Genomic DNA, 26,952 nt, shown 5'->3' with positions numbered 1-26,952 from the left:
TAAGTGTGTTTCAGAGCTGTGTGTAAGTTGACTATGCAAACTATTTGGAATTTTCAACACAATGTTTCTTATAAAAAGAAGTGAGGCAGTCAGTCTCTCCTCAACTCTTAGCCAAGACAGACTGGCATGCATAGTATTTATATTAGCCCTATGATTACAATGAAGAGCAAGATGTGCCGCTCTGTTCTGGGCCAGCTGCAGCTTAACTAGGTCTTTCTTTGCAGCACTTGACCACATAAAACTAGAGCCTGCAGGACTCTAGTGGTGTCAAAAAAGCAGAGCATCTCTTTATTATGGACATACCTCTCCCCATCTTTACAACCATTCAATCTATATGTTCTGACCATGACAGTTTACAATCTAAGGTAACACCAAGTAATTTAGTCTCCTCAACTTGTTTGACAGCCACACTGTTCATTACCAGATTCAGCTGAGGTCTAGAACTTAGGGAATGATTTGTACCAAATACAATGCTCTTAGTTTTAGATGTTCAGGACCAGTTTATTACTGGCCTCCCATTCTAAAACTGACTACAACTCCTTGTTAAGGGTTTTATTGACTTCATTAACTGTGTTTGCTGACACGTACAGTACCAATCAAAAGTTTGGACACACCTACTCATTCCAGGGTTTTTCTCTATTTTTACTATTTTCTACATTGCAGAATAATAGTGAAGACATCAAAACTATGAAATAACACACATGGAATCATGTAGTAACCCAAAAAGTGTTAAACAAATCAAAATGTGTTTTATATTTGAGATTCTTCCAATAGCCACCCTTTGCCTTGATGACAGCTTTGCACACTCTTGGCATTCTCTCAACCAGTTTCAGCTGGAATGCTTTTCCAACAGTCTTGAAGGAGTTCCCACATATGCTGAGCACTTGTTGGCTGCTTTTCCTTCACTCAACCGTCCGACTCATCCCAAACCATCTCAATTGGGTTGTGGTCGGGTGATTGTGGAGGCCAAGTAACCCTTTACCTTGATGACAGCTTTGCACATCTTTAATACAACCAGCTGCAAGGGAGATCTATCTCTGATTTCACAGGGAAGAACTCCCTAGCAGCTGCTTATATTAAAGATGTTTCTATTATATCATTAAATAGTCCCTGCCTTAATATCTGGATGAAATGTTCTACAACATTTGGTGCCGTGACCCGGATGAGAGCGATCTGACTTGTTGATCCGTTTCGTTCTGCTTGGACTCGGACATCCGTCTGGCCAGAACTTAAAAAGGTAAGAGACCTTATTCTAAAATCTCTGTGAGTTACTGTCTGTTTTCTAGCCGAGCCTTAATGGTGAAAGATCTCTTGTCCTCCTCATCCACAAAATGTTGGGGTTCAAGTTGAACAGTTTTTCCTATAAAAATGAATCTGGCCGGTTAAAGTTGATCAATAGTGGGTATTTGGAGTTTGACCGCACTTTAAAGTATTCAGAGTTTGACTATACTTTAAAGCCCACATAATCACGTGATATCCTACAGGAAAAGTATTCAGAGTTTGACCGTACATTAAATTAGGTACAAAAGTATTCAGAGTTTGACCGTATGTTAAAGTAGGTAGAAAAGTATTCAGAGTTTGACCGTACTTTAAGGACAGCCGGTAGAAAAGTATTGTGAGGTTGTATGTATGGTATGTGTGTATAATGCGTTACTAGAGATTTGATAAAGTAACAATAAAAAAAAGAACAGAGAAAACATGTTTGTTTGTTTTTTTACACCACTTACGTACGTCTACGTGTGGGTGTGCAAGTGGTGTAAAAAGTGTTCTGAGAAATGTTCAGTGGTACCCTTACGGATCATTTGATAATGATAAGGTTTAAGCCATTTGCGTCGGCTAATTGGGATCCTAATGTATCTAATCAAAATCATGATAAGTGGAAATGATCTATACGGTGACTTTTTACTAAAGAGTGTTTCAACACTGAAATATACACCACTGGTCGAAAGTTTTAGAACACTTACTCATTCAAGGGTTTTTCTTTATTTTTGCTATTTTCTACATTGCAGAATAATATGAAAAACTATGAAAGAACACATATGGAGTCATGTAGTAACCAAAAAAGTGTTAAACAAATCAAAATATATTTATATTTGATTCTTCAAATAGCCACCCTTTGCCTTGATGACAGCTTTGCACACTCTTGGCATTCTCTCAACCAGCTTCACCTGGAATGCTTTTCCAACAGTCTTGAAGAAATTCCTACATATGCTGAGCACTTGTTGGCTGCTTTTCCTTCACTCTGCGGTCCGACTCATCCCAAACCATCTCAATTTGGTTGAGGTCGGGGGATTGTGGAGGCCAGGTCATCTGATGCAGCACTCCATCACTCTCCTTCTTGGTCAAATAGCCCTTACACAGTCTGGAGGTGTGTTGGGTCATTGTCCTGTTGAAAAACAAATGATAGTCCCACTAAGCCCAAACCAGATGGGATGGTGTATCGCTGCAGAATGCTGTGGTAGCCATGCTGGGTAAGTGTGCCTTGAATTTTAAATAAATCACAGATAGCGACTGCACTTGAAGAAACTTTCAAAGTTCTTTAAATATTGACTGACCTTCATGTCTTAAAGTAATGATGGACTATCGTTTCTCTTTGCTTATCTGAGCTGTTCTTGCCATAATATGGACTTGGTCATTTACCAAATAGGGCTATCTTCTGTATACCCCCTCCCCATTCCAGGTGACTACCTCATGAAGCTGGTTGAGAGAATGCAAAGCTGTCATCAAGGCAAAGGGTGGCTATTTGAAGAATCTCAAATATGACATATATTTTGATTTGTTTAACAATTTTTTGGTTACTACATGATTCCATATGTGTTATTTCATAGTTTTGGTGTCTTCACTATTATTCTACAATGTAGAAAATAGTAAAAATAAAGAAAAACCCTTGAATGAGTAGGTGTTCTAAAACGTTTGACCTGTAGTGTATTCTTCTGTATTACAGTAATGGGTGAATACCTCTTGGTTGTATAACTTATATATATTTATATATAATAGTGATTGGTTGTATTGCTGTACCTTAGGACCAGTGATGCTAGCTGACATCCAATTAAATGTGTGCCATTATCAGAACCTATGGTGTGATTAAGCTACATAGACTTCTACAAGACCAGTTTATTTCCCGTGGGCACAGATGTATTGAACTCAAAAAAATTTAATGGCTGAGTGGTTACTGCAGGTGTTAAAAAAACAACTCTGTTGTGTTCGTGTGACCGATTGCATGAGACTGTGAGTGTGGATTAGAGGCCGTGTGTGTGTGTCCCTTTTCATACTATCGTGCCGACCCAAGCCAAACTGTACCAGCTAGCTCAGATGCTTTCCAGCAAGGTTCAGTTTGGCCCAGCTTGGCTCGGCTCAGCTCGCCTCGGTAGTGTGAAAAGGGTATTGGAGCTGTGGTCTCACACTGTGTGTGTCTGCATTGTAAGTCCATCACTCAGTTTGGTCCGAGCTGGGTCTGTGCAGGACATTTGGTTAACTAGTACCATCCAACAGGGCACAGTATGGGACAACCATGGAGATTCTTTCTTACCTCAGGTTTCTTTCTATTGGCAGGTAATATCCTTCATCTGCTTCATCTGTAGCGAAGATGTCAGCCATGAATTTCTGCATGTTACATTTCAAGTTTTATTACGTTGTAAATTATTGTACATGTTTTAACCAAGATTTTAAACATTTTAAGCATGTTTTGCGAGAAATATAATGATCTAATTATGCAGTGGGTACACATTTCAAGTTTTATTACGTTGTAAATTATTGTACATGTTTTAACCAAGATTTTAAACATTTTAAGCATGTTTTGCGAGAAATATAATGATCTAATTATGCAGTGGGTACTCAGTAATTTTTTGAATGATTTATTTCCTGGGAAATCTGTTTCCATTCACTTTAGTGTATTGTATTTATTTTACAAATAGCTGAATTTTGAAGGAAGTCTGGCGGCCGGACCTAGTTATCCTATATGTAGCACTTTGGGGGACTTTGGTGTACTTCTTTCAACCTAGATTATGATAAAACTTTAACCCCAAAATTAAATGTACATATTTCCTCGCACAACGCCGGTCAACTATTTCACATTTTTGCTAGGTACATTTGCACAGAAAAAGATCACAAGCTGCAAAAGGTCAAAGTATCATGCTTGGTGCTCTCTTTTGGGATTTACAGATGCGGTCAAATATATTGGCAACCCTTTGCACTTTACAATTGAGTGCAATTGCGCAGAATGTTCCGTTTTTTTCTTCTCAAAACTGGTTGAAGGGCTATTTGTAGGTACCTGCAACTTACCACAGGTGAGATACATTACACACTAAACGAGAATCATTGCCTCCAGCCTAATTAATTTCAATTTTTTACAATTTAGTCCAGGCCATTTGTGACCATCAATTGAAACATTTCAATTTCTGATTTGATATTTTTTTGGGGGGGGGTCCTGTGCAAACAAATACTTGCGTAAACAGCCCCAAAAAATGAAGGAGAAATAGTGAATCTTGCAAGGGTGCCAATATATTTGACCGCATCGGTACGTTTTTTAATCCTATGGATGTGCTCTTCTTACCCTCGTCTTTCCTACCATCTCTCTTTCTCTTTCTGTCTCTCTTCATCTCTTTCTCTTTCTGTCTCTCTTCATCTCTTTCTCTTTCTGTCTCTCTTCATCTCTTTCTCTTTCTGTCTCTCTTCATCTCTTTCGCTTTCTGTCTCTCTTCATCTCTTTCTCTTTCTCTCTCTCTCTCTCTCTCCTAAGTACATTTATGCCAGTGCGACTTGACCTGTAAAGAGGGCCACAGCGGTCCAACCTACGAGTCGATGCAGACTGTGTTCGACCGCATATCCTTCAGACCGGCAGTCAACCTGAGTAATCCCACCATAGCAAACATCTCCTTCACCCTGTATGCTGTGCTGGGCGTGGTGAGTGTTGGCCAGTATAGGCTGCGGTGTTCCTCTTGCGTAGGGTCCATTCATTCAATTCATTCTCCACTAACAATTATCCGCTTTCTTGCTTGAACTTATTTCAGAACGAGAAGACCCAGATCCTCACGACATTCCTGTGGCTGAGATTGGTGAGTGTTAAGAGATCAAAACACAGTCATCTTCCTATTTTTTTGGGCCAACAGTTTGTGGTGTTATAAGCTTTCCTAAACCTCATTCTTTCCTGCGTCCTTTTCAGTACTGGCACCATCAGTTCCTGGTTTGGGACGCTGATGATTGTGGCGGAGTCACCAGGATTTCTCTGCCAGTCAAACAGCTCTGGGTGCCTGACATCATCGTGTATGAGTTGTGAGTGTCCAAAGAAAACTGACGTTGTTTTACTCATCCATACGCCTATCTTCATGTCCTGTAGAAAACATGGGGTCAACCAACCCCTCTCCCATTTTCACTTCCTGCCTCTCTCCTCTATCACCTGCTGCTCTCAGGCTGCTTCTCTCCATCTTTCTCTCCCTCTTTCTCTCCTCTATCTCTTCCCTCTCTCCATCCCTCTCTTTCCTTTCTCTCTTATCCCCCCTTACACTCTCTCTCTCCCACTCCCCCTCCCTCCCTCCCTCCTTCCAGAGATGGGCAGTATTTCTGTTACATGTATTTGAAATACATATTGAAATACATTTCAATTACTTTTGAGTATTTTGTCATTTAAACTACACTGTCCTGAACTACAATCCAATGTACAGTATATTGTAACAAAATACTTTAGAGAGCTGTATTTTCTATTGGCAAAATACAAAATACTTTCCTATTTTATTTTTTTATAGCAGTTCACAATTTTGTGCTCCCCTCTCACCCCAAATGTGCTGCATTGGTATCAGAAGTCAAAATGTAAATGTAAAAATTAACACAAAGCCAAATTGGGGGTGGAGCTCATTAAAATGTTATCCAGTGTACTTTGCAAGTGTTTATTTTTTACATTGACAATTTCGTCATTTCTGCAGACGCTCTTATCCAGAGCAATTTACAGTCAGTGCATTCAACTAAGGTAGATTAACAACCATATATCACAGGCATATCAAGTCAAAAGGTTCTGTAACCATTACTGAAAATATTGTTGTAGTTAAGCGGGCTAATTGCAAATGTATTTTTGTATATTTAAAATACAAATGTCGTGTATTTTAATTAAATACAATCTTTACAAGAGTACATTTTATTTTGGTCTTTAGGTTATTTTGTAATTGTATCAAGACACATTTGGAAGAATCTTTGCCTCCTTCTTTGTCTCAGTGTGGATGACGACGTGTCACAGCAATGCCCCTACGTCTACGTCAACCACACAGGCCACATCCGCTGGGACAGGATGCTGCGCCTCGTCAGCGCCTGCAACCTGGAGATCTTCAGCTTCCCCTTCGATGTGCAGAACTGCTCGTTTACCTTCGGCTCCTACATGCACACCAGTAACTCACTTTTTTGTATTTTTGTATTTATTAGGGATCACCATTTGCTGCTGCTAAGGCACCAGCTACTCTTCCTGGGGTCCAAACACATTAAGGCACTTACATTACACATTAAACAAAACATAAAACAGTACATCATAAATAACATTATTACACTACTACATATCTACAATACAAAATCTATAATACCACCATACAACAATATTACAATGTACGTGTGTGTAGAGTGCGTGTGCCAGCGTGTGTGTGTGCGTATGCATGTGTCTGTACCTGTGTGTGTGTCTCTTCACAGTCCCCGTTGTTCCATAAGGTGTATTTTTATATTTTAAAATATCTGATTCTACTGCTTGCATCAGTTACTTGATGTGGAATAGAGTTCCATGTAGTCATGGCTCTATGTAGTACTGTGCACCTCCCATATTCTGTTCTTGACTTGGGGATTATGAAGAGACCTCTGGTAACGTGTCTTGTGGGGTATGCATGTGTGTCCGAGCTGTGTGCTAGTAGTTTAAAACGGACACCTCGGTGCATTCAGCTTGTCAACACTTCTTACAAAAACAAGTAGTGAATCAATCTCTCCTCCACTTTGAGCCATGAGAGATTTACATGCATATTATTAATGTTAGCTCTCCGTCTACATTTAAGGGCCAGTCATGCTGCCCTATTCTGAGCCAATTGTAATTTTCCGAGGTCCCTCTTTGTGGCACCTGACCACACGACTGAAAAGTAGCCCAGGTGTGACAAAACTAGGACCTGTAGGACCTGCCTTGTTGATAGTGTTGTTAAAAAGGAAAGACAGGCGCTTTATTTTGGACAGACTTCTCCCCATCTTAGCTACTGTTGTATCAACATGTTTTGACCATGACAGTTTACAATCCAGGGTTACTCCAAGCAGTTTAGTCACCTCAACTTGCTAAATTTCAACATTATTCATTACAAGATTTAGTTGAGGTTTAGTGTTTAGTGAATGATTTGTCCCAAATACAATGCTTTTAGTTTTTGAAATATTTAGGACTAACTTATTCCTTGCCACCCATTCTGAAACGAACTGCAGCTCTTTGTTAAGTGTTGCAGTGATTTCACTCGCTGTAGTAGCTGACGTGTATAGTGTTGAGTCATCTGCATACACAGACACACTGGCTTTACTCAAAGCCAGTGGGATGTCATTAGTAAAGATTGAAAAAAGTAATGGGCCTAGACAGCTGCCTTGGGGAATTCCTGCCATCACTATTGCCTCTGATCTGGCGGACTCACTAAAAACAAATGCTTTGTTTGTTAATTATGTCTGAGTGTGCCCCTGGCTATCCGTCAATAACAAACAAAAAAACTAAAATTGTGCCATCTGGTTTGCTTAATATAAGGATTTTGAAATGGTTTATACTTTTACTTTTGATACTTAAGTACATTTTAGCAATTCCATTTAGTTTTTATGCTTAAGTATATTTAAAACCAAATACTTTTAGACTTTTACTCAAGTAGTATTTTACTCAAGTATGACAATTGAGTACTTTTTCCACCACTGCCAGTACATTAATACACTGTGATAGGCTACTTCATGCACACCAGTACCTTACTATGGATTAATATGGTATCACACTGTGACAGTCATGTGGTGTACATGTCTGATTCGATGTACATATCATGGCCTGATATACATACTCTAGCCTACTTACCAATTGATACAAAGTATCATGCAGTAATAATACTTTTGTTAATACTTTGGGATTGTGTCTGCACAATCTAGAAAATCCAGGGGAAGGATAGGGGTCCATTTGAACAATAATGTAGTAAAGTAGAATCTCCTGATTTTATACCCCCAGCTACTAATATCCTAAAATATACCTCCCCCCAGCTACTAATATCCTAAAATATACCCCTCCCCCAGCTACTAATATCCTAAAATATACCCCTCCAGCTACTAATATCCTAAAATATACCCCTCCAGCTACTAATATCCTAAAATACACCCCCGTAAGCTAATAATATAATAAAAAATACCCTCCCAGCTACTAATATCCTAAAATATACCCCCCAGCTGCTAATATCCTAAAATATCCCCCCCCCCACACACACACACTACTAATATCCTAAATATACCCCCCAAGCTACTAATATCCTAAAATATACCCCCCAAGCTACTAATATCCTAAAATATACCCCCCCCCCCAGCTACTAATATCCTAAAATATACCCCCCCCCCCACACACACACACACTACTAATATCCTAAATATACCCCCCAAGCTACTAGTATCCTAAAATATACACACAAAGTTAATAATTACTCAAATATACCCCCCCCCCCCCCCCCCCAAGCATCTAATATCCTAAAATATACCCCCCATCCCAGCTATTAATATCCTAAAATATACAGTGAGGGAAAAAAGTATTTGATCCCCTGCTGATTTTGTACGTTTACCCACTGACAAAGAAATGATCAGTCTATAATTTTAATGGTAGGTTTATTTGAACAGTGAGAGACAGAATAACAACAGAAAAATCCAGAAAAACGCATGTCAAAAATGTTATAAATTGATTTGCATTTTCATGAGGGAAATAAGTATTTGACCCCCTCTCAATCAGAAAGACTTCTGGCTCCCATGTGTCTTTTATACAGGTAACGAGCTGAGATTAGGAGCACACTCTTAAAGGGAGTGCTCCTAATCTCAGCTTGTTACCTGTATAAAAGACACCTGTCCACAGAAGCAATCAATCAATCAGATTCCAAACTCTCCAGCATGGTCAAGACCAAAGAGCTCTACAAGGATGTCAGGGTCAAGATTGTAGACCTACACAAGGCTGGAATGGGCTACAAGACCATCGCCAAGCAGCTTGGTGAGAAGGTGACAACAGTTGGTGTGATTATTCGCAAATGGAAGAAACACAAAAGACCTGTCAATCTCCCTCGGCCTGGGGCTCCATGCAAGATCTCACCTCGTGGAGTTGCAATGATCATGAGAACGGTGAGGAATCAGCCCAAACCTACACGGTAGGATCTTGTCAATGATCTCAAGGCAGCTGGGACCATAGTCACGAAGAAAATAATTGGTAACACACTACGCCGTGAAGGACTGAAATCCTGCAGCACCCGCAAGGTCCCCCTGCTCAAGAAAGCACATATACAGGCCCGTCTGCAGTTTGCCAATGAACATCTGAATGATTCAGAGGAGAACTGGGTGAAAGTGTTGTGGTCAGATGAGACCAAAATGGAGCTCTTTGGCATCAACTCAACTCGCCGTGTTTGGAGGAGGAGGAATGCTGCCTATGACCCCAAGAACACGATCCCCACTGTCAAACATGGAGGTGGAAACATTATGCTTTGGGGGTGTTTTTCTGCTAAGGGGACAGGACAACTTCACCGCATCAAAGGGACGATGGACGGTGCTATGTACCGTCAAATCTTGTGTGAGAACCTCCTTCCCTCAGCCAGGGTATTGAAAATGGGTCGTGGATGGTTATTCCAGCATGACAATGACCCTAAACACACGGCCAAGGCAACAAAGGAGTGGCTCAAGAAGAGGCACATTAAGGTCCAGGAGTGGCCTAGCCAGTCTCCAGACCTTAATCCCATAGAAAATCTGTGGAGGGAGCTGAAGGTTCGAGTTGCCAAACGTCAGCCTTGAAACCTTAATGACTTGGAGAAGATCTGCAAAGAGAAGTGGGACAAAATCCCTCCTGAGATGTGTGCAAACCTGGTGGCCAACTACAAGAAACATCTGACCTCTGTGATTGCCAACAAGGGTTTTGCCACCAAGTACTAAGTCATGTTTTGCAGAGGGGTCAAATACTTATTTCCCTCATTAAAATGCGAATCAATTTATAACATTTCTGACATCCGTTTTTCTGGATTTTTTTGTTGTTATTCTGTCTCTCACTTTTCAAATAAACCTACCATTAAAATTATAGGCAAAATCAGCAGGGGATCAAAAACTTTTTTCCCTCACTGTACCTCCCCAGCTTCTAACATCCTAAAATATACCCCCAAAGCTGCAAATATCATAAAATATATCCCCCACAAACTACTAATAACCATAAAAAACACCCCTCCAAGCTATTAATATCATAAAATATACCCCCCCCCCCCCAGCTGCTAATATCCTAAATTACACCCCCCCTCCCCCGCAGCTACTAATATCATAAAATATACCCCCCAAGCTACTAATTTCCTAAAATATACCTCCCCCGGCTACTAATATCCTAAAATATACCCCACCCACAGCTACTAATATCCTAAAATATACCCCCCAGCTGCTAATATCCTAAAATATACCTCCCACAGCTACTAATATCCTAAATATACCCCCACAGCAACTAATATCCTAAATATACCCCCCCAAGCTACTTATATACTAAAATATACCCCCCCAAATGAATAACATCCTAAAATATACCCCCAAACTACTAATATCCTAAAATATACCCCCCATCCCAGCTACTAATATCCTAAAATATACACCCCCACCTACTAATATCCTAAAATATACCCCCAAATCCCAGCTACTAATATCCTAAAATATACCCCCAAATCCCAGCTACTAATATCCTAAAATATACACCCCCACCTACTAATATGCTAAAATATACCCCCAAATCCCAGCTACTAATATCCTAAAATATACCCCCAAATCCCAGCTACTAATATCCTAAAATATATCCCTCCCCAAGCTACTAATATCCTAAAAATACCCCCCAAGCTACTAATATCCTAAAATATACCCCAAATCCCAGCTACTAATATCCTAAAATATACACCCTCAGCTACAAATATCCTAAAATATAACCCTCCTCTCTCCTCTCTCCCCCCCACCCCACCGCCTCTCCTAGTAAGGGATGTGCGGTTGAGTCCAGCTCTGTCCTTTGAGGAGATGTCGGGGAACTCGAAACAGTACCTGGAGACCAGCGGGGAGTGGGAGCTGGTCAACATCTATGGAGAGACATCTGTCCTCAAGTTTGGCATCGACGAATGGGACATTATCACTTTCTGGGTGAGAGAGATAGACAGGGAGAGAGGGAGGGAGAGTGAGACCCGCTAAGCCAGGGATACAAGCACTTCTCATGGGTTATAAAATATTGTGTCTATAAGCACCAACAGAGATTGTGGTACAGTAAAAATACTTACCGTATCTGCCGCCTCTGCTCTCCAGTCTGTTTCCTAATACATCTGGTGTATTTGCTTCATCTCCCCACCAGGTGGTGATCAAGCGCAGACCAGTGCTCTACGTGGTCAACCTGCTCATCCCCAGCTCCTTCCTCATGCTCATCGACATCCTCTCCTTCTACCTGCCCCCTCACAGCGTGGACCGCGCATCCTTCAAGATGACCCTTATTTTGGGCTACACCGTATTCCTGCTCATCATGAACGACCTGCTGCCCAGCACGGCCAACGGCACCCCCCTCATAGGTCAGCGTCCTGTTCATTAGGTTACACAAATATGCTAAGGTTGTGGGTTCCATTCCTACGGGGGACCAGTACGAAAATGTATGCACTCAGTAGTGTAAGTTGCTCTGGATAAGAGCGATGCTTAAATGTAAAAGGATTTGAATAGACCATTTCAATTTTCACATAGAAATAAGTTATATTTGCAAAGTATTTCAAGAAACTGGAAAACATACATCAAGGACGTATTTTTATATCAGATTAACTGTTTTGTTAAGATAATTATCAGACTTAAATTACAAATGCTGGTAAACACTCAAATAAATGTAGTTAAAATGTTTTCACAAAAGTCCTGTATTAGTTGAGCATAGATGTGCGGCAATTTGTTTTCTTCTTCTGCACATTTGATGTACACTGTGAACCACAGTGAACATTTAATGTTGCAATGGTAACAAGTTTGACACCTACATTTTCACCTGACAAGATAACTTTGCCTACTCTCAACTCTTGCCTAATATGTTGGCATGCATAACCTTGTTAAACTGGATCGAGTGACGAGTGTGTTGATAAAACGGTAATATTATTAAAACATTCAGATTTCAACCGACATCATACTGTATGATTTCGATCACATTATTCAAAATATCAGAATTGGTTAAATAACTCTAAATCGTTTTGGCAAAGTAGGCATCAAGTCACTTCTCGACAAAGTTGCATAAAATGTTTGATAAAATGTTTGAACGGTCTATAATTTTCACCAACACATAGGCCCTAGATGTTTCAATTGCCCAACTTATACGCATGCCACAAAACAACATAATTTTGATCATATTAACCTACCGTTTATCAAAACACATCACTCCCGTTCAACAACTCTAAATCGCGTTGGCATGCGCTCCTGTGGTATCTAAATAACGATGCTAATTATGCTGTGATGACAAGAAATCCGCTGACACTGTCCTTGATTATAATAGTTTATTACATCAAAGATTTCAGCATCAGTTTTCTTTTAAATCCACAACTAGAATCCCTCCACAGCCTCATAGAGGATCTAGATACATTTTCTAACCTCTCTGGATTACAACCAAATTATGACAAATGTACTATATTACGTATTGGATCACTAAAAAATAAAACATTTACATTACCATGTAGTTTACCAATAAAATGGTCTGATGGTGATGTGGATATACTCGGAATACATATCCCAAAGGAAATAAATGATCTCACTTCAATGAATTTTAATAGAAAGTAAATCCGAACTGGTTCTCAAGCAAATTAGTAAGATTGTCTCACCCAATGTTCAAGAAAGGCCTTTTTCCCTTTATTCAGATTACAACAACTCATTTGCAGTTATTTTAAAAGGAAATCATCTCCCAAATATCACTATTTCTAAAACAAGCCATAGAAAGTTGGTTGCAATTTCAATTTAATCCTCCAGAAACGACAGAACAAATAATGCAACAAATATTGTGGTTAAATTCAAATATACTAATTGACAAAAAACCTTTATTTTTTGACAGAATGTTTAAAAAAGGTATAATCTTCGTAAATGATATCATCGGTAGGACTGGTGGAGTTATGTCGCACATGCAGCTAACAAAAACATATGGAAATGTCTGCTGTACCCAAAATTACAACCAAATAATTGCAGCCTTACCGCAAAAGTGGAAGAGGAAAGTGGAAGGGGGAGAAAGTAAGGAACTTGTCTGTCGGCCTTGCATTAAAGAACATAATTGGTTAAGGAAAACTGTGATAAATAAAAAAGTATATCAGTTTCACTTAAGGACCAAAGGATTGACAGCCATCCCATATAGATTGCAAAATAGTTGGGAAGAGATCTTTGACGTACCGATTCCATGGCATAGTGTTTATGAACTGACACGCAAAACGACACCGGATTCAAAAATTAGAATCTTTCAATTTAATTTATTATATAAAATTCTTGCTACCAATAGAATGTTATTTATATGGGGGATACAATCTTCCCACCTCTGCAGATTTTGCTGTGAAGAGACAGAATCATTAGATCATTTGTTTTGGTTCTGTCCATTTGTAGCTTGTTTTTGGACACAGGTCCAGGAATGGCTAAAGGATTGCAATATTTACCTGGAGCTAACCTTGCAGATAGCATTACTGGGTGATCTGAAAAGTCATAGTCAATCGATCAATAATATAATAATACTTTTAGCAAAAATGTTTATTTTTAATTCACAATCTGTAGAAGCAATGAGAATAGAAAGGTTCAGAACTTTTGTAAAACATCACAGTACGGTTGAAATATATATGGCAAATAGAAATCCTATATGGATGGTGTTAAGAGATAGATGGGAGGTATTGAATAGAGTTGAAGGACGGGACTAATAACAAATAACAACAAATAATAACAAAGATAGCTAATAATGTAAGCATACTGTGTCCATAATAAGTATATAGGTTGTATGTTGGGAGCTTTTGGGAAAGAGCACAGTTAGAAAGATATGGCACATAGAAGCAAACCGGATGGACATCATGAAAATGATCGGAGAGGTTGAGAATAGAAGAAGTTCAGGAGCAAAAAAAATAATAATATATATATATATATATATAATAGAATTATTGTAAAATGAACTGTGTCCATAAGGTGTAGATAGTAAGTATAGACCGGAAGTAGAGGCCTGGGCATTGTTGTTCATTAATTTACTCCAAGTAGGGAAAGGATGGTGGGGTTGAAAAGTAATAAAGGGGAGTATATATATAAAAAACATGGGGGATTGGAAGTGATGCAGACAATTACATTGATAGAAGATACAATCTATCTGCAATATTAAGCTGATCCATCCCCCCCAAAAAATAATAAAAAAAATTAAAATAAAAATACTCCTGCAGACATCTGGAGAAGAACTGACCCCATCTCTAATATGTTGTTCCTCTCCGTCCTTTGTTCCAACCATGGTATTTATAATATGTAACATGATTTGGGTGGTTTTCCCATAAACCAATCCCAGGCCTTCACATAACAGACTTCCTCTGTTTTAGGGGGCCCCTATAGTAATGCTTTCCAGATGCTTCCGCAAGCTGAGTCAACTTCCTCTAACACACCATTTGCAAACGTCAGCAAAGTCATAAACTGTTTAGACACTACATATTTCCCCCCTTCGAGACTAATTAAGTCTCGAAAACAAAAATAATAGGATTATGACAAATAACAATTTTTCTTATTGAGTAACTTTTGCAATAAACCAAAATGTATGGAGAGTAAACACATTTTTCTATGGAGTGTAAATAAATGTCTATGAAATATGAACAAATCTTTATGGAGTGTGAGAGCGAAAAACCTGTCTGGCAGCTTTCTTTCCAAATATCCATCAATCAATCAAGACAGTAAAATTCTCTCACGGCCCCTCTGCCCCAGGCGACCACCTAAGTACTCCAGATCAATTCATAAATCTTTATCAATGCATTTTAAACTAAGATGCAATTGAATACACATGAAAGCCTCAGAAAACAAAATACAATAAAAAATGTCCACATTCAGGCTGGTCGACCCATCGGACCCTCCTGTGGATTCTCTCTGTCCCTGCCTAGACCCAATATCCCTAAGCATCCACGAAATAAACAAAAACATCTGAGGTCCCCACATGTACCCAACAACAGAAAACATCATTCTTCAAAAATGAATACAGAAAGAATATGACACAAATTATGTATTACACATGCAAATATGTCTATATATCATTGCAGACACTGGAATGTAGTCCACTACACTGCATCTCCTCAGCAGTATCGACTTCCAATGCAACGTCGATGATGGAATCTGAACATTTCCAGACCTTCCTTGTTCCACTTCCTCCAGTCCATTCATATTGTCCATGTTTGAGTATTTGAATCCCCTCTACATATGTGTCACCTTACGAGTAACATAGCCTTTTAACCAATAATTCTTAACCGGAACAAATTTTAACGCTGGCTCTAAATAAGTACACATATATTCTCCCTGATTTTCCCATGTAACATTACTCAAAATAACTGAGCAATCACTCATAACCCTCTTCCACTTCATATCGTTGTACAAAATATACTTCCTTTGACTAGATGAAACAGCTTCTACTTCTGGTCCTGATAACAACACTTCTTCTCCATAATTATTTCTCCACATAGGAGGAATGTCACCTCCCCCACTCCTTCTCTCACATCTACAAGGAAGATGAGCTGTACCACCCATCCTAACCCTAATGACAGTCTTTTCTTCTAAAATTGGTGTTGGAGCGATTTTCTGATGCTCCATTGTAATCAAATGTGATACATTTATAGCTTTAATAACTGTCAATGTTGAAAGAGTTGAATTGCTTCTCACTGTTGTTGTAATAGGCTGAAGTGTTGATGTCATTGTTGTTGATTCATCTATTTTCCCTACAGCTTTTGAGCTCTTTACTTGTATTTCCATCTATCACCACTAGTGTCACTACATTAACTCTCAGTCCCAACTCTAATCCCTCACTTTCAAACTGTGGATTATAAAAAATACACGTATAATCACCTTGATCCTCCTGCTGGGAATTGTACACATAGAGACTGCAATCACCCTCAATCTTCAGTCTTCTCTTATCATTCAGCAACGCATACTTTCTCAATGCAACTGCTCCTAACAGATCTAAACTCCTGCCATATCTATCTTCCCACTGAACTCTAAATTTCCCTTCACCACTGTTCTCTCTCGTGCACTGGCATGGAAGCTGAGCTGACTTTCCTAGAGTTACTTCAACCCTATTTTTCCTAACTTTTTTTGTCTGACTTTTTCCCCAATTTTTTCAAAAACCATTTCACTGATTTATCCACAAAACTCTCTCCCACTAATTTCAGGATATTCGATCGGGTAGTCCCCACCTGCTTATGACTTCTTTACACAAGAACTTGGCAACCGATTGAGCATATTTTAGCTTAGTTGGACATCCTATGCACCTCTTGGTGTAGGAATGTAACCAAGAATAACAGTCACACCCCTGCGAACATTATTTTTCAGACAGATTGTGCACCTGCCTATGACATAGTCAACCTGTTCAAGCAAATATGGTGCCCAGAAACCATACTCCTTTGTGATCTTTCTCCTAACCTCCCCCCTTGCAACATGAGCTAACCCATGTGCTTCCTGAATCATCAGACCTAATAGGTCTAGAGGCGCTACTATCAACCCCTCATGGTTTCTCCAAAAACAACAAAGGATTGTTACTCTGAGGATTTTTTTATTGTCTTCAAAACACCTGCTTTCGAAAGTCCTTCAATTTGTGGTTCAATCCCTTGGATTGCTTCATCTTTCAATGGATACTGATTCTTCCAAGGAGGTCTGGCTCCTGGTCGAAGTTCAACTTTCACCGGTTGGGCTGATTTCACAAGTCCAATTTCGGTACTGTGTTGAGACCACTAACATTCTGGAACTTGTTGCAACATCTCCTCTTTCATAGGGTCTTAATCCATCTTCACACTGCAAATAGATTAATGTGTCATCCGTACAGCTTATGGCTCTCCTTGTCCTTGAGCCAAAATCATTATTTTGAGAAATCGCTGATCTTCACTCCTCCAAATCCCCAAATTCTCTTTCATCGGTACGAAAACAGCTTTCTCTGCTTCTGTCATAATTTCTCCTATTTGTTTCTGCTCATAGCCTTCAGAAACCAACAAGGTCACATGTGGCACACTCTTCTCAATCTCAAAATCTTTATCCAGATAATCGTCTGTGTTTATCTTCATAGCTGCTCCTTGTGGTCCTAAAATTATCCAACATGAGCTGAGTTGAACATTCTTTGGTTGATGACTCAACCATTCCTCTGAGTTCGATTGGGCAGCATTCTTGAAATACTTGAGCGTACAATGAAATGGATATTCTGGAAGCCTCGCATCTGGCATATTTGCCACAATACATTTCTCCCATATCTTAGCCTGCTTCAAAAAATCTTCACTGAGATTTCCAATCCAGAATACTGTAGAAGAATCCATCTCTGTCATCATCAACAATTAGTAAACCTTTTCCTTTGGCACTTCTACCAGACAGCCGTCTGGTGTACATTTTATTGTACAGTTCAACTTACACAATGCATCTCTTCCCAACAATGCAATAGGTGTATGTTCTGATACCAGTATGGGTATTGTAATTTTCTGATTTTTATAGCAGAGCTCAATTGGTTCCGTAAGAGGAATCAGCTGTTTCACTCCCTCAAATCCGATTGTCCTAATTAGTTGATTGGACATAGGGAGATGTGTAGCATCTTCAGGCCGAACACAGGTAAAAGCAGCTCCGCTATCCGCCATCACTTCCAATGGTCGGTTGTTTATTTTCACCTCAATTGTTGGATCTTTTTCCGGTCCTGATGCTACCAGCTGACACCCCGCTTTCGGATCTTCTGGGCACCCATAGAATCCTTGCTCCGGGCCCCTATAAGGGTTCACCGGTCCTCCAGATGATCTTGACTGGCCCCTGTATCTTCCTCTGAAATTCCCTCTGGTGTTTCCTCCTGGCCCATTACACTCACGGGCAAAGTGACCAACCTGTCCACAATTATAACACACTTCTGAAGATTGCTGGAAGTATGGCTTAAATCTTCCTCCTCTTCCTCTTCCTAAGCCTTCTCGTCCTCTTCCTCTCCAATTCTGTGTCTGTCCAGAGACTGGCTGTGGATATGAAACAACTGGTACCGCTATTAGTGGCTGGTACAATTGCGGTTGGAACTGGTCCGGTTGAAGCTGTGGCAGTGATTGTTGATTTGGTGCACACTGATTCTGCATAACCAAAGCTTGTTTCTTCTCCTTCTTATTCTCCACCAGTTGTATTTGATTGAGTTTTCTGAGAGTTTCTTGGTCCTGTTCTTTCTGGTTGTGTTCCTTTTTCCTGTACAGATCCACTTGATGGGCTATATGATCTGTATAGACACCTTTTGTAATGCTTCCAAGTCCAACCACCTCTGCCAGTTTGCTCCTTACTGGTGAGGGCAGTCCCATCTGCAGTTTAGCTCTCAAAATTGACTGCTCAATTTGACTCACATCTGGATCATTTCCGGTAATATTTCTCCACACTTGATGAACTCTTGACACATAGGCTCTCGGATTTTCTTGTTGTCCTAGTGGGTCAATCAGAATGTTGTCAGGATGCACATTTGTTGGAAACGTATCTTTCAGTGCTCTCCACAGCCGATTTCTACTTGCAGCCAACAATTCAGGATCATTCACCGCAGTCCCCACATATCTATTAAGTCCAGCTCTCTGAAAAATGTCTTCCATATCTGGAATCCCAAGGTGATTAGCCAAAAGTCTCTTAATGTCTCCTATGGCAGACTGTGTTCCCACCGTAATTTCTTCCAATTTTGAAATCCAAGGATATGCTCCATCTTGAAGAGTATGCAGCTTCTCAAGTATATCTGACATGTCGGTATTCTGCAAAGGCTTATACTCCAGGTTCTGTCCTCAAATTATCACTGGCATCATCTTCTTACTTGTGCTCTCTTTCCTTGGCCTCAATGTATACCTCTTCTCCAATTCTTGGGATCCTTTTCTCAGCAGTTTTTTCTTCTGTATCTTCAGCTTCTTGAGTTGTTCTTCCAGTTCTCTTACTTCTTCTAAATTATTCGCCTTATCCAGGCATGATACGCATCGGTCTATATCTCTTTCTATTTCTTCTGTGCTAATCATTGTAGGATAAAATCCTCTTGAATATGAAGCACCTTTAATCTCCAAATCTTCATCGCTATCTCCATCTTCACTTTCATCAGAGATCGAATCTCTTGTATTCTTCTCCTTCCAACTTCCATCACCCCTTCTTTCTGCTCTGGCCAACCTCCGTCTGATCACAGGGTCATATCCACCCATGATCTCTTCTGAATCACTCTGATCATCATCATCATCATCATCAAGTTCCATCCTCCTGAACCTCACTCCACCCTTAGTTTCCAGACATCTCGTTTTCTTCTTACTTTTGGAGTTTGGATTCATCTTTATGGTCGTTTCTGCTTTTCCTCTCTCTATTATTCGTTCATCTTCATCTCTGATGCAAAAATCACCCTCCTGGATGATCACTGGAAGCTGAGGATAGACGTCCCTAAACTCTACTTCTTTCTCGTAAGGTGGGGGTCTTTTTGCTGAATCCGTATGTGAGAAAGGTGTATTGACTTCTGCCATTAGTTTTTCTGTCACCTTCACCTCTTTTGCCATTTTCTCTATACCTCTGTTTCTTTTATCTTTGGTATCTTTTATCCGTTTTTGTCCTTCATTTTCAAACAGCTTAAGAACACCCAGCTCTCTTTGGCTCTTTTCTTTACGTTGTTCCCTTTTTTTTCCCCTTCTTTTGATCTGCCTTATAAATCGACACAAGCACTTTCGTTATGTTGATGACGTCAGGGTTAAGAGTCCCTTCCACTGGCCATGGTTGTTCAATGTCAGGCCAACATTTATTCAATTTTCCAGATAACCTTGCAATACCATTAACTAGAGGATTACTATTTTCTACTACATCAACAGGAGTAATTACTTTCATAGTTTCGATGTCCTTTTTCCCCATTGTAACAACTCTTCTATACGCCTTTATTGTGAATTATTTTATTATTATTATTATTTTAAACCAATTAATTTGTAAACCCAAAATACTTTAGACTATGTAGCTTATGTTTCCCTCCCTTTTTTTTGATTGATTAATTAATTAATTAATCAATATATGTATTTATTTTTATTAATTAATTAATTTTTTTATTTTTATTTTATTTTACCAAATTATTGATTAGTGGCAATCTTACCACATCCGATCAGGAAAAGTAAAGGAAAGTAGTCAACTTCAAAGCAATCCAAAAAAGAAAGACCTGTAATCCAGCAACAATACAGCACTCACAAACCAATTGCTTAATAATCACCCAATTACCTTAATTTTACAGAATAATGTCAGTGCTGGATTTCCACAACTCAAATCAAACCAACCCATGCACAAAAAACTCCAATGTGCAATTATTTATTACATCAATTGATCAGTCTGTTGCCAAGTCCCGGTCAATGAGGTCTAATACAGTGGGGAAAAAAAGTATTTAGTCAGCCACCAATTGTGCATGTTCTCCCACTTAAAAAGATGAGAGAGGCCTGTAATTTTCATCATAGATACACGTCAACTATGACAGACAAAATGAGAAAAAAAATCCTGAAAATCACATTGTAGGATTTTTAATGAATTTATTTGCAATTATGGTGGAAAATAAGTATTTGGTCAATAACAAAAGTTTCTCAATACTTTGTTATATACCCTTTGTTGGCAATGACACAGGTCAAACGTTTTCTGTAAGTCTTCACAAGGTTTTCACACACTGTTGCTGGTATTTTGGCCCATTCCTCCATGCAGATCTCCTCTAGAGCAGTGATGTTTTGGGGCTGTCGCTGGGCAACACGGACTTTCAACTCCCTCCAAAGATTTTCTATGGGGTTGAGATCTGGAGACTGGCTAGGCCACACCAGGACCTTGAAATGCTTCTTACAAAGCCACTCCTTCGTTGCCCGGGCGGCGTGTTTGGGATCATTGTCATGCTGAAAGACCCAGCCACGTTTCATCTTCAATGCCCTTGCTGATGGAAGGAGGTTTTCACTCAAAATCTCACGATACATGGCCCCATTCATTCTTTCCTTTACACTGATCAGTCGTCCTGGTCCCTTTGCAGAAAAACAGCCCCAAAGCATGATGTTTCCACCCCCATGCTTCACAGTAGGTATAGTGTTCTTTGGATGCAACTCAGCATTCTTTGTCCTCCAAACACGACGAGTTGAGTTTTTACCAAAAAGTTCTATTTTGGTTTCATCTGACCATATGACATTCTCCCAATCCTCTTCTGGATCATCCAAATGCACTCTAGCAAACTTCAGACGGGCCTGGACATGTACTGGCTTACGCAGGGGGACACGTCTGTCACTGCAGCATTTGAGTCCCTGGCGGCGTAGTGTGTTACTGATGGTAGGCTTTGTTACTTTGGTCCCAGCTCTCTGCAGGTCATTCACTAGGTCCCCCCGTGTGGTTCTGGGATTTTTGCTCACCGTTCTTGTGATCATTTTGACCCCACGGGGTGAGATCTTGCGTGGAGCCCCAGATCGAGGGAGATTATCAGTGGTCTTGTATGTCTTCCATTTCCTAATAATTGCTCCCACAGTTGATTTCTTCAAACCAAGCTGCTTACCTATTGCAGATTCAGTCTTCCCAGCCTGGTGCAGGTCTACAATTTTGTTTCTGGTGTCCTTTGACAGCTCTTTGGTCTTGGCCATAGTGGAGTTTGGAGTGTGACTGTTTGAGGTTGTGGACAGGTGTCTTTTATACTGATAACAAGTTCAAACAGGTGCCATTAATACAGGTAACGAGTGGAGGACAGAGGAGCCTCTTAAAGAAGAAGTTACAGGTCTGTGAGAGACAGAAATCTTGCTTGTTTGTAGGTGACCAAATACTTATTTTCCACCATAATTTGCAAATAAATTCATTAAAAATCCTACAATGTGATTTTCTGGATTTCTTTTTCTCAATTTGTCTGTCATAGTTGACGTGTACCTATGATGAAAATTACAGGCCTCTCTCATCTTTTTAAGTGGGAGAACTTGCACAATTGGTGGCTGACTAAATACTTTTTTCCCCCACTGTAAGTGTTGTGGTAGATACGGCGCAATGAGGTCTATGATAAGTGTTGTGGGTTAGATACGGAGCAATGAGGTCTACGATAAGTGTTGTGGTAGATACGGAGCAATGAGGTCTACGATAAGTGTTGTGGGTTAGATACAGAGCAATGAGGTCTACGGTAAGTGTTGTGGGTTAGATACGGAGCAATGAGGTCTACGGTAAGTGTTGTGGGTTAGATATGGAGCAATGAGGTCTACGGTAAGTGTTGTGGGTTAGATACGGAGCAATGAGGTCTACGATAAGTGTTGTGGGTTAGATACGGGCGGCAGGTAGCTTAGTGGTTAAGAGCGTTGTGCCAGTAACCGAAAGGTCGCTGGTTCTAATCCCTGAGCCGACTAGGTGAAAAATCTGTCGATGTGCCCTTGAGCAAGGCACTTAACCCTAATTGCTCCTGTAAGTGGCTCTGGATAAGAGCATCTGCTAAATTACTAAAAATGTAAATTTAAAAATACGGCGCAATGAATCAAATCAAATCAAATCAAATCAAATTTTATTGGTCACATGCGCCGAATACAACAGGTGCAGACATTACAGTGAAATGCTTACTTACAGCCCTTAACCAACAGTGCATTTATTTTAAACAGAAAAAGTAAGAATAAAACAACAACAAAAAAGTGTTGAGAAAAAAAAGAGCAGAAGTAAAAAATAAAGTGACAGTAGGGAGGCTATATATACAATAGAATAAAGTGACAGTAGGGAGGCTATATATACAGGGGGGTACCGTTGCATAGTCAATGTGCGGGGGCACCGGCTAGTTGAGGTAATATGTACATGTGGGTAGAGTTAAAGTGACTATGCATAAATACTTAACAGAGTAGCAGCAGCGTAAAAAGGATGGGGTGGGGGGGCAGTGCAAATAGTCCGGGTAGCCATGATTAGCTGTTCAGGAGTCTTATGGCTTGGGGGTAGAAGCTGTTGAGAAGTCTTTTGGACCTAGACTTGGCACTCCGGTACCGCTTGCCGTGCGGTAGCAGAGAGAACAGTCTATGACTAGGGTGACTGGAGTCTTTGACAATTTTGAGGGCCTTCCTCTGACACCGCCTGGTATAGAGGTCCTGGATGGCAGGGAGCTTTGCCCCAGTGATGTACTGGGCCGTACGCACTACCCTCTGTAGTGCCTTGCGGTCAGAGGCCAAGCAGTTGCCATACCAGGCGGTGATGCAACCAGTCAGGATGCTCTCGATGGTGCAGCTGTAGAATTTTTTGAGGATCTGAGGACCCATGCCAAATCTTTTTAGTCTCCTGAGGGGGAATAGGCTTTGTCGTGCCCTCTTCACGACTGTCTTGGTGTGTTTGGACCATGATAGTTCGTTGGTGATGTGGACACCAAGGAACTTGAAGCTCTCAACCTGTTCCACTACAGCCCCGTCGATGAGAATGGGGGCGTGCTCAGTCCTCTTTTTTTTCCTGTAGTCCACAATCATCTCCTTTGTCTTGGTCACGTTGAGGGAGAGGTTGTTGTCCTGGCACCACACGGCCAGATCTCTGACCTCCTCCCTATAGGCTGTCTCATCGTTGTCGGTGATCAGGCCTACCACTGTTGTGTCGTCGGCAAACTTAATGATGGTGTTGGAGTCGTGCCTGGCCATGCAGTCATGGGTGAACAGAGAGTACAGGAGGGGACTGAGCACGCACCCCCTCCACAATGAGGTCTATGATAAGTGTTGTGGGTTAGATACGAAGCAATGAGGTCTATGATAAGTGTTGTGGGTTAGATACGAAGCAATGAGGTCTATGATAAGTGTTGTGGGTTAGATACGAAGCAATGAGGTCTGCGATAAGTGTTGTGGGTTAGATATGGAGAAACAAAATAAACAAAACACTGTCCCTCAGTGGAGGCTGCTGAGGGGAGGACGGCTCATAATAATGGCTGCAAAGGAGTAAATGGAATGGCATCAAACACATCATTTAGAAACCATGGATTTGATACCATTCCACTGATTCCACTCCAGCCATTACCATGAGCCCATCCTCCCCAATTAAGGTGCCACCAACCTCCTGTGGTGTCCCTCCCTACTAATTGGGGTCAATTCTATTGCACTTCAGACACTTCTGGGAGTGAACTGAAGTCCTCTTTGAAAATGAATGTCACATCTCAATCTCATCTCCTGAATTGGAAGGGAATTTAACCCACCTAACCCTGTAGCGTCCCTGCTATCCTCCCCTCTCAGGTATTTACTTTTCGGTGTGTCTGGCCCTCATGGTCATCAGCCTGTTGGAGACGGTCATCATCACCAACGTGCTCCATTCCAACTCCAAGAAGTACCGCGAGGTGCCCCACTGGGTCCGTGTGGTCATCCTGAAGCACGTGGCACGTATGATCTGCTACCAGTGGCCCAAGGAGCTCGTTAAACCCACAGCCTCCAGAGGATCCACCCGGGATGACAAGGCAGACAGACCAGACTCCACAAGCCCTTCCTGGGTCCTTGCACCAGCCACCCCTGTGCACACCCCTGTCCAGCACACTACAAGCAACATTGGTGAGGAGCCATTCACGGGGAAATTTGACTAGCCGACATGAAACTGTTATAAAGTAATAGTCTGGCCTCATTTCCATATCTACTTCCATCTAAGTCAATTTAAATACTTTACGATTGAAAGTGTTCATTATTTCAATTGGAGTGTTCTTACCATTCATTTCCGGAATTGAAATTGACTGGGTTACCAGGGAACTGGCCCAATCCCTGCCACATACCAAATCAGCATATTATCAGAAAGCTTTAACACCCTTGTAGGTAATATGCTGTTATTGTGAACATGTGCTTGCTCAAACATGATCAACTGGGTATTGAGCATCCAGTCTGGATGACCAACAGCAGTGTTTCAGCACTATAGGCTAAGCATCTACGCTCGTCACTTTTCTTTTCTTTTTTAGGTCCTGGGGGGGTGTCCTCTGTGCCTGAACTGCGTCAGATCTGCCAGGACCTGAGCGACTTGCGCGCACACCTAACGTTGACGCAGAAGGAGGACGTGCTGCAGGAGCAGTGGTGCCATGTGGGCTATGTACTGGACTTCCTGCTCTTCCGTATCTACCTCATCCTCATCTCCTGCTACGCCATGGTCATCATCTGCATGTGGTGCATCTGGGTCAAACAATGAGAGACTTGGGGAGACCGAAAGGGTGCATTCGTTTTGGCTTGCGATTTCCATTGGTCTAAAAGTGAAATCTCCGATCACCCCGGGCCAGTGGACGAGCTAAAGCAAATGCACCCAGAGAGAGAAGGAAAGTAGAAGGGGGGGGGGGGTGAAAAGAGCTAGACCAATGTACAGGGGGTGCCATAAGTCTCTGAACAATTGTTCAATTTGTATTGATTTTTTGTCATGTGGAAAATCGAGTTTTGCACCCCATGTAATATGCCCCCTATAGTCCATGTAGGTTTACTACACATGTCAATATGTTATTTATCTGATCAACTAAATGCCTGTGGAGATTAGTGAAACGATACCACGTTCACCAAGAATAACACCCCACTGAAGGTTTAGAAGCGCCGAGGTCTGAATACACGTTCTTCATGAACAGTAACTAAAAAGTACTCGACTGTTAGAGCTGTGTTCTGTTTGTGTTCTGTGTGTGTTCTGTGTGTGTTCTGTGTGTGTGTTCACACCAGCCCTTGCTATTCCAGTCCTCATTACCCACAGGGCTCAATTAACACTTACGCCTGGTAACAGCCTGCGATGCTGGAAAATAACAAAATGGAAAATAGCTATAAGTTCACATAATTGTCATGCCTTCTGCTCGACTCCATTCGCTTCATTGTCTAAATAAAAATATGTCTTCTGGCAGAAAAATATCAAGCCATGGTTACGTCCCAATAATCTCTCCTTCCTCCTCATGTGTGGCCTCGTTCACTACTCAACACAAGTTTTAAAGCATTAGATCGGTGTAAGGCACGGGCTCGAGGGAGTTTCCATAAACCAGTCAAGTGCACTCTTCAGGAGAAAGAAGATTGGGATGCAACCCAAAGCTACTTTGGCCCTAAGGGCCACCGTACAAACCGCCCATCCCATCCCACAATCCCCCAGGAAAAAAGCAACGGCACCAGTAGAAACAGTCTGACCAGTCTTTTATTGTCATCATAATATTAGAATAATATAACAGTACATAAACACAAACAATAAAACAATAGCATTTTCTTCCAGTAGTTTACTTTAAACCTCCACGGCACCCTACACATAGAAAAACGGTGGTATATTTAATAAGGACGGGAGTCTGCTTGGGTCGGGGGAGGCCATCAGTAAAATCAACTGGAGATCACAATGTGTCTCGGAGTAGGACTGCTGATCTGGGATCAGTTTAGCCTTTCGGATCATAATGGATACTACTACATGGACGGACGGATGGGGGACGGGGGACGGGGGGGGGTCTGATCCTAGATCAGCACTCCTACTCTGAGAGACTTTGTGAACACAGGCCCAGACGCCTTCCGGGCGACGATCATATTAATAGAGTTTCATTTTAAAGCAGGCTTGTTAAAATGTTAAGATGAATAGGTTATACTCCCCTGGTTGGTAATAGAACGTACACGTAAGTCTATCGGGAAGGGA

At 40.9% G+C, this 26,952-nt stretch overlaps 1 protein-coding gene across 1 annotated transcript; it reads left to right on the top strand.

Annotated features, from left to right (window-relative positions):
* Window positions 1–1,368: 1,368 nt before the first annotated feature.
* On the top strand, window positions 1,369–25,506 carry LOC311137599 (5-hydroxytryptamine receptor 3A-like; the record flags this gene model as incomplete). Its single annotated transcript, XM_084172105.1, has 9 exons — window positions 1,369–1,381; window positions 4,739–4,902; window positions 5,010–5,054; window positions 5,162–5,271; window positions 6,205–6,374; window positions 11,198–11,358; window positions 11,564–11,774; window positions 24,579–24,887; window positions 25,283–25,506. 9 exons carry the CDS (start codon window positions 1,369–1,371, stop codon window positions 25,504–25,506), a joined length of 1,407 nt encoding a protein of 468 aa, XP_084028231.1.
* Window positions 25,507–26,952: the final 1,446 nt, after the last annotated feature.

The sequence above is a fragment of the Coregonus lavaretus genome (genome assembly GCF_964263955.1).
Source record: "Coregonus lavaretus genome assembly, chromosome: 11".
Taxonomy (NCBI): Eukaryota; Metazoa; Chordata; class Actinopteri; order Salmoniformes; family Salmonidae; genus Coregonus; species Coregonus lavaretus.
This window is presented reverse-complemented; position numbering and strand designations above follow the sequence as displayed.